Raw genomic sequence first — 14,135 nt, 5'->3', positions numbered from 1 at the left:
ATTACCTGTTTCAAGGGTTGGGTTGCTTGCAGGGTGCACATATAATCTGGATAAACAAGCAAGTCCCTCTAGTTATCTGTCCATACAGAAAGGCCATTTGCACTTCATGATAAACTCAAGGCTGAGCTTGCAAGGATGGAAGCAATGCAAGTAATGCAAAAAATTGAGTGAGCTCCCTTGTCATTGTGGAGAAAAGTAATGGCTAGCTACACATATGCTTAGATCCCAGAGACCTCAACAAGGCTATAAAAAGAGAACATTTCAAACTACCAACCAGAGAAGCGATGTCTCAACTTGAAAATGGCTCAATATTACAGTAAATTGGATACAGTTTATGGTTTTTGGCAGCTTAAATTAATTGAAGAAAGTTCAAAAATGTGTACTTTTAATACCCCATTTGGAAGATACAGATTCTTATGCTTACCCTTCAGCATAGCTTCACACTAGAAGTGTACCACAAAACCATACATATGAACATATTAATAGTGTTGATACCTCAATGGATGACTTCATCATCTTGGGCTCAACAAAAGGGAAGCATGATTGTAGAATTCAGGAAGTCCTGGACACAATTAGAGATGAAAAACTCAGCTAAATAGGGAGAAATGGGTTTTAGGGGTTACAGAACTGACTTTTATTGGGACATTATTTCCAACAAAGGCATAAAACCTGATAAGAGGAAGATTTCAGCCACTGAAATGATGCCACATCCCCAGTCAAAGAAAGATGTCCAATGGTTCCTGGGAATTGTTAATTATCTTGAAAAATGCATACCTAATCTACCTACCCAAGCAGTGGCTTTGAGAAAACACCTAGAGAATAAAAATGAATGGTATCGGGATGCAGAACAGGAGGAATCCTGGGAAGGTTTAAAATTACAGATATAAGAACTAGTGTTGAAGTTCTATGCACCAGGAAAAACAATTAAAATTTCAGCAGATGCTTTACCATCTGAGTTAGGTGCAGTGATTTTACAGAAGCATGAGGACTATTGGCAACTACTGGCATATGCATCCAAATAATTGACTGAGGCAGAAAGCAGGTACGCACAGATTGAGAAGGAGATTTTAGGAATATTGTTTGCCTGTGAGAGATTCAATCAGTATATTTATGGACAGACAGTGGAAGCTGAAACGGACCACCAGGCCCTGATGACGTTTTTTAGCAAATTGCTAAATGATTGTGCCTTCACGATTCAAACAATAATGATAAAGCTGCAAAAGTATGTTTTGATTGTGATCTACACACCAATAAAATTCATGTTCACTGCCTATGCATTTTTTAGAGCAGTGGCTGCCACAAAACCATAGAAGACTTTAGAGACAGAGATGCAAGCCTATGCCTATTATTGTAAAGGCAATTCCCATCGCTAACAGGAAACTGCAACAAATAAGAGAGGAAATGGAGAAAGATGAATCATTGGGAATCTTTAATGAAGTGATAATTAAAGGGTTTCCTAAAGAAATGAGCAGTCATTGTTCAACTATAAGAGGCTACTGGAACTTGAGACATGAATTTACTGTGATAGATGGGGTGATTTTCAAAGGAGATAAGACTGTAATTCCAATGAGCCTTCAAAAAAAAAAAGTAATAGAAGAGCCACAAGGATCATTTAGGAATTGTGAAGTACAAACAACGATCATGAGAGGTGCTGTATTGGCCATGGATCAATTACAACAGAAGTGGGCAAACTATGGCCCGCGGGACTGTCCTGCCTGGTCCTTGAGCTCCCGGCCGGGGAGGGAAGTGTGGCTGGCTGCGGCGGGGCTGCGAGCTCCCTCTACTCAGAGCTGCATGGTAAGGGGGTGAGGATGGGAGATGGATAAGGGGGAGTGGGTCCTGGGAGGGGGCAGTTAGGGGACAGGGAGCAGTTGGATAGGCATGGGAGTCCCGGGGGGGGCCTGTCAGGGGGCAGGGACGTGGATAGGGGTTGGGGAGGGTTGACTGGGGTCCTGGGGGCCCATCAGGGGGTTGAGGTGTGGCTAGGGGTCGGGCGGGGAGTCAGTGAGCGGGAGGGTTAGTTAGGGGGTGGGGTCCCAGGGTGGCAGTTAGTAGTGGGGGGTCCCAGGAGGGGGTGGTCAGGGGACAAGACGCGGGGGGGGGGTTGGATGGGTCAGAGGTTCTGAGGGGGGAGTCAGGGGCTGGGAAGTGGGAGGGGGCAGATAGGGGGCGGGGTCCAGGCTGTTTGGGGAGGCTCAGCCTTCCCTACCTGGCCCTCCATACAGTTTTGCCCCCTGATGTGGCCCTCGGGGCCAAAAAGTTTGCCCACCCCTGCATTACAACATTACTAATGTGGTAAAACTGCTTTTCATGGTTGAAATACAAGCCATAACAACAGGCAGAACCACTAAGATCTCATCCAGTTCTATAAAAGCCTTATGAGAAGGCAGGCATTGATTTATTTACCTGGTAATCAAAGGACTATTATTCTCTGTATCCAGAAAACTGCACACTGCACAGTACTAATAGTAAGTCAGTGATACCTGGCATGAAGGGAATCTTCTCCAGGCATGGAATTCCAGATGAAGGTTTTAGCCATAATGGGCTGCAATTTTCTAGTGAAGATTTTAGTCAATATGCCATAGATTTCAATTTTCATCACAAAACATTAAGTCCAAATTACTGCCAATCAAACGGACTTGTGGAAAGGTCTATACAGACAGTAAAGAACCTTATGAAAAAAACTTTTGACAGTGGGAGTGATTTGTATAAAGTGTTACTGATTTACCAAAGTACACCCCTGAAGAATGGCTGTTAATAGGAAGAAGGATCACATCTAATTTTCCAGTTACTGATAACTTGCTGAACAATGAAACCATATGGAAGATAAAATACAATCAAAAGTGGACACCGAAATATTATTTTGACTAAAGGGACCATGATCTCCCATCTCTTAATCCAGGTGATAGTGTGCTCGAGGAATCACACCTCTAAGACTTGGGGCCAAAGGGCTACTATTAAAGAACATCTGAATCCAAGGTTTTACATAGACCAGACAAACCATGGGGACACAGTTAGATGTAATAAAAGGGATCTATGAATAATCCCAGAAAGTTTGAACACAGTGATAGTAGATGTGGACTCTGGCATTTTGGACTGATCTTTCATCAACATAAAAAAGAGAAAGTGCCAAGGAACAAGAGAACAACTCAGACTCTAATGAAAAGCTGATACTGAGAAAATCAGAGCAGGAGATTAAACATCCTGAAAGACTCATAGAGACTTGCTAACCTGCCTGGAGAAGAGGGATTTGAGGAAAATGAGTGGTAAAGACTCACTCGAGAGTGATGTGCTGGTAACCTTTCCTCTCCAGGCAGTTGACACATTGGGTTTATGGAAATATACTACATGGGTTGAAAATTTAATGCATGTGTTATTAGATAGTTGTTAGCTGTTTATATACATCTATAAAAGAGTTAATTTGTTTTGCTTTAAGAGGGAAGATGCAGAGAGATGTTTGTAGAAGATTATAATTTAGAGACACTCCCTCATAAGGGACAATATTATGAACATAGGAATTGGGAAATGTGCCCTGGAGTGGTTGGGAACACTGCATGGCTGTGTGCAACAGTTCAGAAATGCTCTTCAGTTTGTTTTATTACTTTCTCATTCACTGGTTTGTTATTTAATGAACCCCAAGATTGTTACATGGATAAACTCTGTAAAAAGAGGTACAGCCAGAGAAATATCAAATCCGAGGAGTAATTCAAGCCAAAGAGAAGCAAAGAACAGGACAGCAACAGTGGAGCGGGCCTTACACTCTTTCTTCCTAAAGTGACATGGTATACTGTTGAGTAATCTCTTGTTCTTTTAACAATGCATTTGGTATTATCTGTACAGAGCAAGGAAGAGTAGCATGTACAAGCTAACAAAAGTTAATACGTTGGTAACTTATAGTTTATTACTATAGGTATTAAGTACTTGGTAGATTCTACATTATTTATCCTCCAGGGTATAATTTTTAGATATTTTTCCTCATAATGTTCTAAAAATTTAAAATTATCCCATTTTTCTTGTATTGCCTCTGCCTCTCCTCACAGTTAGCAGTGCCTAGCCTAGCTGGGTCACTGTAGCAACACAAAGGCTCTAGATAAGCAGTCTCCCAGGAAACTTGGGGGGCAATTCCAAGACAATGGCTGAGTTATCAGCAGTGAAGAGGACTTCCAGGTTCCTGCCTAAAGTTAAATAGTGATTTTGCAAAATCTGGGAACACAAAGATCAAATAGAAACTAAACAGTTAAAAACAGTCTCTGGAGAGCAAGAGAGGAGAGGCGCAAGTGAACTGTTCCTACAAAGAACAGTCTGATGCAGGAAGGAAAGAGAAGGACAGATCCTGACAAGGAAGAGAAAGACAGATCCTGAGGGAGTGCCTGAAAGTAATTGCAGCTTTCCCTAGTTTCCAGGGACTGTATGTCCCAGGGAAAGATAAACATGCATATAGACACTCTATTGTCTTAAGATCTGTTTTGTTTGAAATTCTTTATTTAGAACCAAACAATACCCATCAGAAAGTCATCAAGTAGAGTATCTCTAATCATAGCTCTTGGAGGGAACAAAACTGCAGGTATTGAACCTAAGTTAGGCCTGCTGAGGTAATTATGGTTAACACTTGAGGACTACAATCCAAGATCCAATTTGAGAGTGGTAGAATCATGTGATTCCATTCTGAGGGAGACACTGGCTTGAGGCCTGAGAGAGGGAAGAAACTAACGTGGAGTTAGTCCAGTAACTGTGATTATGATAGCAGATTTTTCCCTGAAACAGAATTCTCCAACCTTTTCCTCCATGGTGATCTACTTTTAGACTAAAATAATATTTAGAGATCTACCATGCAACCTAAGTTTGTGCAAGATGATGGCTCCTTACTAAATACACTGAGTAACATTGCTAGTCAGGAATTTTCTAATTGTTCTTTGGCAAGAAAATGCCTATTTGTCAAAACAAACTTTTTGCAGGAGATTTTGTCAGGAAAGAATGTGGTGTGGGTCTTGCTGTCTACCCCAATTGTTTAGGTATTTGCCTGGAATATGGAAGATCCACAATCATGTACCTGCTCTGCCTGATTTGAAGCAAGGACTTGAACCTGGGTCTCCCACACCGAGACAAGTACCCTAAAATTAGGCTACAAAGTCAGTGTGTCTCTTTCTCACTCTCTCCTGTTGGAGCTGTTCCAGTTTGTATAAATAATTACATATTTATTCAATGAGTATTCACTGGGCCAGAGGTAGATTCTGGGTCCTGGTGGTTAGCGCACTTGCCTGGGATGTAGGAGACCCAGGTTCAAGTCTTTGCTGCAAATCAGGCAGAGCAGGTTTCTTTTACAATACAATCATCGAGCTTTCAGTCACCAAATAGTAGCAGTATGTTGAGCAGACATCTTCACTGAACTATACCCAATGGCAGATTTTTTTTCAAGATGATTGATTAATTGCAATACAATGGACAGCTGACAGCTCTGAGTTATACTTATTAGATTTTGGCCACATTGTTGTGGGATCCTTCCAAACAGAGTACACATACGATCAAAGAAACTAAAATACATTGCAGGTAAAATGGAGTCATATGGAGAAAGATCTTCTAAAATCTTAAACACAAAGCATCCTTCCCCATATTACTGTGGTGTATTATATTCCAGGAGACACGTATAACAACAATTTTGTTTTTAAAGTAACTTCTTACACAGTGACTCAATGCAAAAAGTGCAAGGCATTGGAAAAACAAGCCCTCACGTGACAGAAAGACCTTTCAGCAATAATTCGTACAATGTACTAATGTGCTATAACAGCAACTTTCTCCTTTTATTATTTTTTCCTTCAAGGTAAAATAATGATCACCATGGGGGAAGTAGATGAAAATGTTTACCATGTGTAAAAATCACTTAATTTATTAATATTTTCAGTGGGATAATTTTGCACCATTTTCTTGAAGGAAAAAAAAACATATTCCCATAGAAGTACTGTAGTGCAATATCGTTATCTTGAAAGTGCAACTTACAAATGTAGAATAATTATTTTTTACATAATTGCACTCAGAAACAAAACAATGTAAAACGTTAGAGCTTACAAGTCGAAGCATGAAGGGGCACGAATGTTTAGCATATCCTGCACATAAATACCGTGTAATGCTGGCTACAACCATGCCATGTGAACACATGTTCTCACTTTCAGGTGACATTATAAATAAGACACAGGCAGCATTATCTCCTGTAAATGTAAACAAACTTGTTTGTCTTAGTAATTGGCAGAACAAGAAGTGGGGCTGAGTGGACTTTTATGAGGTGAATTGAAAAACACCACTTCTTTTATTTATCTTTTTGATAGTGCAAATATTTGTAATAAAAATAATAATATAAAGTGAGCACTGTATACTTTGTATTCTGTGTTGTAAATGAAATCAATATTTGAAAATGTAGAAAAACGTCCAAAAATATTTATAATAAATTTAAATTGGTATTCTATTATTAACAGTGTGATTAAAACTGTGATTAATCATGCCTTTTTAAAAATTTAATTTGTTTTGTATTAATCGCATGCATTAACTGTGATTAATTGAGAGCCCAAATTTAAACAATATGAAGAAGTTAGAGAAAGGGATTTGCAAATATCAGAATACTCCAGATCAGCTTTTACTGAAAGAAGAGGACCAGATCCTGATCCTAGATATGGCCCCTTTGCATGGCTTCAATAGATGCAAAGGGGTAAGGAGTGCTCTAAATTACAGCTGTGATGTAACACCCCCTAAAAATATTATGCCAGTTGGAAATTGGAGTGCAGTGAGGCAATCTCTTTATAACAAAGAGCCAGAAGATGGTCCTAGTCATTTTGCCACCCACAGTGAAAAATCTTTCTGGCCTTCCCCACCCTCCACATCAAAGCAAACAAATGCTGGTACATTAATTTAGCATTTCCTGAAAGATGATGAATGGACATTGTCCTACCCCCAACCCCCAGAACTTGCCGTGCTCAGAGCTGTCTAGGCTGGCTCTATGCCAGCTAGCTCTCACACCAGTCGAATCCTCATGTCTGTTTAATGCACTTTTACAAACCCTTTGTAAGGAAGAACAAAAATTACACTTAAAGCACATAGTTATAGGAATCATGGGGCTGATAATGGAAGAGACACTATGCTTTAAGTAAACAGGGGAAAGGGAAAAAGAGCTTAGTAGTATTTGATAATAGCACAAATACAACTACTTTTAAGATCCAGTTTGCTGTAAATCAATGGACTTGCTCTACCTTGATACTAGTGTAACAGAGCAGAACTGCATCAGGGTGTTTAAAATGAAGTTGCAAAAGGAAACAAAAATAATTTTCTTCTGAGAATTTGAAACATCGAAGTAGAGCATTAAATCATGAACGCATGCTCTCAAATGGACTGCAGGCTGTATTCATTAAGATTATCTGCCATCATCTCACAGTGTGGGGTAGCAGACTAAAATTGGATTATCAGGACTAATACTTTGATTCACAACTAAGAAACAATTTTAAATGTTCTTTTTTTATTCCCCACCAGAATAAATTAATTCTGGGGAGGCGTCTTTAAAAAGAAAATTGATAAAATTACTTACAGTACACCCTAATATTTTTTTCTATCAACACAATTATATTTAGGTTTATGTGTGACGGGGCAAGGCCAGATGGCTACAGTGAAGTAATCCTGTTGGGATCCAGGAGGTGAGCAGGCTTCTGCCTGCCCACTACTGAAGGACCTCCCCACAGCCTAAGGAGATGATCCACAGGTCCGGGATTCCAAATAAGTACAGGGGGGAAACTAATGATAAAACAGGAACTGGAGTGAGATCACGGGACTAAACAAAGGGAACCAGACGGGGACACGGAGCAGAGAACCCTGGACAGCGCTCACTGCCCTCCAAGGTGTCGAAGGACCCAGCGGATGTTGCCCAGAGGAACTCTGCCCGGATGCATGAATGGACTGAGGAGTGGAAATAGGCCCCAGAGTTGCAGGAAACTCCATCGGCCAACCTCCTCTCCCTGGTTTTGTAGATGACCATTTTGGCCAGGGCTAGGAGGAGGTTGACAAGGACGTACCGTGACTTTGTGGGGCCATGGATATGGAGTGCGTATATGAACAGGTGAGGGGAAAAGTGCAACCAAAAAGTAAGAACAGATCTAAAAGGAGCCGGAACAGGGGCTGCAAACTGGCGCACTCCAGGTACATGTGAGCCAGGGTCTACCTCATGCCACAAAAGGGGTAGGTGTCCAAGAGGGGAGTGAACCATGCCAAATACATGCCCATGCTCACGGCTCCGTGAAGGAGCCACCAGCTGATGTCCCTGGCGGGCCTCAGGACCAGGATGGAACATAGGCTGGCCCAACGGGGCTCCTCACCCTCCAGAGGTGGCAAGAGGTCCCGACACTTTGTGTCGGGGTGGACGCGAGGGTGAGGGCATGAAGAGTGTGGAGCACAAGTGTGCACAGATGTTTTCTTGGTGCGGTCTGGAACTGAACCAGCTGCAAGTCGTGCAGCCAGTTCACGGTAAAGGGGTGGTGTTGGGATATAGATATTCAGGCCTGTCGGTAAAGGCCCGTACTCGAAGAATTTAGGTGTATTCTTATCACTTGGCTAGTTATAGAGATATAAAAGAAAATCAAAATTACTGTCTGCTGGTGTAAGGTTCTTCTCTTACTGTGACTGTCTAAGGCCCTGTTCTTAGGCTAAGGCCTTTGGATAAGCAGCAGAGGCAGCCATAAGCTGGGAAGCGACCGGTCACATCCTCACATTCCAAACTAGTCACATTGAAATAAGGTGCTATTGGGCTCTTAGGAATACAGTCCTGTCCTGATAGTGCCTATCACCTCCAGAGAAAGGGAAGTGCCTAGAAAATGTAAAAGGAAACTTAGTTTGATAGCATCCTGTCTGGCAAGAACTCACTTATCAATAGCTGGGATGTGAAATCCTCACTTCTGTATTGTTTTGTCATTATAGTTCCCACTTTGCTATTGTTTGTCTGTATAATCTCTGTCTGGTTCTGTGATTGTTCCTGTCTGCTGTATAATTAATTTTGCTGGGTGTAAACTAATTAAGGTGGTGGGATATAATTGGTTACATAATCATGTTACAATACGTTAGGATTGATTAGTTAAATTTCAGGAAAATGATTGGCTAAGGTATAGCTAAGCAGAACTCAAGTTTTACTATATAGTCTGCAGTCAATCAGGAAGGGGGTGGGTGTGTGGGTGGGGAAATGGGAACAGGGAATGGGGGTAAGGAAATTGGAATCATGTTTTGCTAAAGGGGGAAATGGGAACAAGGAATGAGGGTAAGGAAATTGGAACCATGTTTGGCTAAGGGCAGGAAATGGGAACAGGGACACAGGTAAGGCTCTGTGGTGTCAGAGCTGGGAAGGGGGACACTAAGGAAGGAAACTGGAAGTTCACCCCAATAAACATTGAATTGTTTGCACCTTTGGACTTCGGGTATTGTTGCTCTCTGTTCATGCGAGAAGGACCAGGGAAGTAAGTGGGTGAAGGAATAAGCCCCCTAACAGGTGGGATAGCCAGGTAGGTCCACGGGACAGGGGCCCGATGAAAAGGTCTGGAGGGCCTGGGGTGTGGGTGGACGGGGCATGCCCTCTCGTAGGACCCAATCGAGGAAAACGCGAGTAGTGGGCAGTAAAGCGGCCCTGACCTCCTGAAGTACGCACTAGGGCGTATGAGGCCTGGAGAGCCCCATGCGCTGAGTGAGTGCTTCAGGGGATCCAGCTAGTCTCCCAAGTCGTAGTCCAGGAGGTCTCCGACTCTGGTGACTTCTGCCAGGATCAACCTCTGGCGCACCGAGGGGGACTCCGCCACCTGCACATGGAGCTGGAGGTTGTGTAGCAGGGGCTCCACGAGGAGATCCACCTTCTCGGCAGCCGAAACCAGTTTCCAGGTCCGGAGGAGGTCCTGGTAGAAGGGGTCTTTGTAGCCCAGCGGGAGAGGGCTAACAACAGAGAGGGGTTTCCCCAGGGTAGAGAGGGCGGGTACCAGGGCAGCACTGGGAAGGAAGGGAGGGACAGAGGTCAGGACCAGTCAGATGCCCAGATCTTCCAGCAGCTCCAAGGGGATGAACACCCCCCCTCCCCACCAAGCCCTTTACTACCGCCTTCTGGGCGACGGCCTCCAGCGCCAGGAAGACAACTACCTTCCTGTACATTTTGGAGGCCACCACGATGGCCATGGGCCCCACCACCCTCACCAACGCCCGCACGTAGGTCTCTATGTGGGACGAGGCGGGCACCAGGAGGCAACGGACACCGTGATTTCTGGTCAAGGTAGGGAAGGGGGCCCGGCCACCAAAGATGGAAGCGGAGGTGGTCACCAAGGGAGGTGACATAGCGGCGGGTGGGGGGGGCATCACTGCCACCTGGGGGGCGAGAGAGGGGCACCTGCAGAGCTGGTGGAGGGAGCAAAGGGGAGGGATGCCACAGCCGCTGGTGGGGCTGCAGCAGAGGGGGCAGCACCTACTGTGGAGGGCTTTGCCTTTTTGGAAGGGTCCTTACCATTCTTTTTTCCCTGGCCTTTCCCGCTGGCTGGGGGGCCCCCCCAGAGTCGGATGGGGCAACGGAGTCTATCTCTGTACCCACCACTGCCGGTGCCACAGCGGGGGCGGTAGTAGGTGGTTTGGCAGCGGCGGTCGATGTGGGAGCCACAGGGGACGACGGGGGGCAGGTGGAGGGGGGCAGTGGGGGCTGCTTGAGGGTTCCCACCCACCTTATCCCCCACCATAACAAGTGCAGATGGAGGACAAACACCGGAGGGAGGGTATCGAAGGGGAAAACAGGGTGACCACTCCTCCCCGCTAGGCTGCAGGCAGGGGAGGAGGGCACCGGGAGGGGAGGGCTGGATGGTGGGGCTATCAAGGACTTGGGGGGGGGTTCAGTCACCGACACAGGATGGGATTCTGGCTCCTCTAGCTACACTAGGGGAGGGGGAGGTTATAATAGCATTGGAGGAGTGCAGTGACACAGGGGTTCAAACAAAAAAGGGGAGGGGCACAAGCGCATGGGAAGGGGGCATGGGCGCATGAAACAAGGGGCTCATCAGGGCAGGGGACCCCAGCAGGGGGCGGGGGGGACAACCAGGCTGGAGGTAGGACAAGGAAACCAAGGGGCTAGCTTCAGAGGCTGAGTGGGACAAACAACACTGCAGAGGGAAAAGTGCGGGGCACGGAAACAAACTGAAGCTGCTGAGGGGCTGGGGCTAAAGAGGGGGGCAAAGGGCTGCAAAGGGAAAGGGAGAAACTGCTGCAGGGAAAGGGGGGTGTCAGTCCAAGTGGGGAGGCACTTGAGCCCACGTGTGCTTGCAAAACAAGTCAATGGTTGCTGGCTGCTGCTTCAGGTCCAAATAGTGGAAACAGGGCGTGGCAAGCCAAGCAAGCAGCTGACTCCTTGAGGCAGGAGCTGAGGCAGATGGTAAGCAGCCAGTGGGGGTGACGGAGGGGGCAGCAATGGTGGTGGTGGGGACTATGGGGGGACACAGATGGACCAGGGGCAGGCTCCACACCACACCCCCTGTGTTCCCACAAACATAGTCAAGACCACCACCACAAGAGCACAGTTTGAAAGTTACTCAGTCCTTGAAGGCCCCCGCCACAGTGGTCTGCAGAGGCTCTGCATGCTCCCCCAGCAGAAAATGGTCCCCTTCTTCCTCCTCCTCGAGGCTCCAGCAGCTCCCAGGCAGCAACAGGAGCTCCAGCAGGCAGTCTGGTGGCCAGGCAGGAAGGACTCCTCACAGATGGTGGTGGAGTCCACAGCAGCAGCAGCCCCTCACTCCCCTCCTCTGCGGAGTGGGCCAGCTGCTCCCCTCAAGGGGCTGCAGCAGGAACAGCAACAACTGGGAGGGGGGATGCTCCAGCATCCAGGTAGCAGGGGGGTTGTCTGGCCCAGCCAGGGGAGTAGCTGGAGCAGGAGCAGCGCTGAGAGCCTAGGGCCTAGCAGCACCACCAGCAACAGCAGCCTCCCACCTCCCTCCAAATGAGAGGACTATAGTAAAGTAATGGGAGACAGAAATAGTAGCCACAGGCTAAACAAATCCCTGTTACCAGAATAAGCAAATGGCAGCTGCTCCAGGTCAATTAAAACACCTGGGGCCAATTAAGATCTTTCCAGAAGGCAGGGAGGAGAGCTAGGTTGATTGGGACACCTGAATCCAAGCAGGGGCTGGCTGAAATTAGTTGAAAGCCTCCCAGTTAGGCAGGTGGGTGTGCATGTCAGGAACTGTGGGAAGAAGTTATGCTGTTAGAGGGGCTGAGCAGTATACACCATATCAGCCACAAGGAAGGAGGCCCTGAGGTAAGGGTGAAGTGGAGCCTGAGGAAGTGGGGACTGCTGTAGGGAAGTAGCCCAAGGAATTGTATGTGTCCTGTTCCTAAAAATTCAGCTACCATAGCTGATACTATTAGGGTCCCTGGGCTGGTGCCTGGAGTAGAGGGTGGGCCCGGGCTTCTCCCTTTACCCCCGATGAATCACTGAGACTAGGAGACAACGGAGACGGCAAGGGAGGATAGCTTCTCCTCGCCTCCCTCGCTGACTTATGATGAAAATGGCTCAGTAGGCTGTGACCCTTGACTCTAGAGAGAGAAGGGCTACGTGGAGGGTCACAGCGAGCCTCTGAGGCTAGCGAAATCCACCAGGAAATGTGGGACCCACAGAGACAAGGACAGAGCTTTGTCACAATTTTATTATTTATATATTCATCTATCAATAGATAGATGAATTAAATTACTCATTGTGGATTGAAAATGCATGACAAATAAGAGTGATCACTGTGAGTTAAGCAACTGCCAGGGAGGGTTACTAACTAAATGACCCAAAATAAGAAAAATTATTAATGGTCTCTACTGTAAGAGACAGATAGCAGGAAAGGTAAACTAAGCTCTCTTTTTTTAAAAAAAAAACATACATGCTAGTTTTGTACAGTGTGCGTGTGCTGAAAAGAAGAACTTCACTTACCGGGTCATTAGGATTGTACTGGATGACATACTCTATCTGGCCATTGGGACCATCATCTATGTCCATGGCACCACTGTTCCCAGAGAATCCTGTGAAGATTGTGGTTCCAACTGGTGTTAACTACAACAAAAACAAAAAGAATATACATACTTCAAAAACACTTGGAAACTACAGAAAAAAATGAGAGAGAGGCTGCTATTCCCTCTCTCACAACATTTTGTGCCTAAAAGTTCAAAGAAAATATGGGGATAAGTTATAGGCCCAATACTTTCAGTCTCTGGTTTAGATCATGTTATTTCCCTGAAAGAGGATTAAAACCATAGATGGGGTTGACTTAGATAACTTCCATGCATCAAGACAGTAATCTCTTTGTTGACATACTTTTGAGTTAAGGGCCAACAAGCTTTGGAAAGAAAGAGAAAAGAAGAAAGGATAAGAGAGGGCAAAAGAGAAAATAAACAATTGCCTCCCTCTTCAGATTGGGGAAGTGTAAACAAAGATGTCAATTAAAAAAATTAAATATCCATTTGTTGTACAATGCATTTCATGAAAATGTTGAAAGTACAATGCAAGATAAATGATATATATGCACGTAAAACAGAATATTTATAGCTTTAATAAACATATATAAGAAAAAAGATTTTAATACTCTAAACAGATATTCTGAAACTCAACAGAGTTCTTGCTACTGTGGTACAAAAGCAATGACAATGTTTCACCATGTTTTGCTAGGAACAATTTTATACCCCATACATTAGTTTTGAAAATACTGTTTTCCAAACTATCCTAGCGGAGTTGAGCAGTTAGGGTGAATTCCTGGCCCTGTTGAAGTCAATTGCAGAACTCCCGTTGAGTTCAGTGGAGTCAGAATGTCATCCTTAATGTTCGGAGTTAGACATACTAGAAACAAAACCAAAATAAATAAACCCAACCCCTAATTTGGGCTGTAAATAGAAACAGAATATTATTTCTGATTAGAAATTAATCACCACTAACTGCATTATTGGACCAATTCCTGCTCTCTTGCAAAACTCTAGAAAACAGGATATGTCCCGTACATACCACCTGGAGTCAGGGGAACAGAATCCCCCATTCAGGAAAGAGAGCATCAGAGCAGCACTCTAGCTCACCATTAGCTGTAGTAGTAGCGACTGCCCCAACACGCTCATTAGATGGAGTTTTA

The 14,135-nt window shown here is 45.0% G+C and overlaps 1 protein-coding gene across 1 annotated transcript in view; it reads right to left on the bottom strand.

Moving 5' to 3' along the window:
* The window catches only part of PCDH15 (protocadherin related 15), a 672,916-nt gene that overhangs the window by 427,411 nt on the left and 231,370 nt on the right, over nucleotides 1-14,135 (bottom strand). Inside the window, exon 5 of the mRNA XM_077821312.1 lies at nucleotides 12,953-13,072. Coding sequence (XP_077677438.1) covers nucleotides 12,953-13,072 — 120 coding nt within the window. The remainder of the gene's footprint in view (nucleotides 1-12,952; nucleotides 13,073-14,135) is intronic.

Source organism: Eretmochelys imbricata, chromosome 7 (assembly GCF_965152235.1).
Source record: "Eretmochelys imbricata isolate rEreImb1 chromosome 7, rEreImb1.hap1, whole genome shotgun sequence".
Lineage (NCBI taxonomy): Eukaryota > Metazoa > Chordata > Testudines > Cheloniidae > Eretmochelys > Eretmochelys imbricata.
Note: the sequence above shows the minus strand (reverse complement) of the source record. Positions and strands in the feature narration are given on the sequence as shown.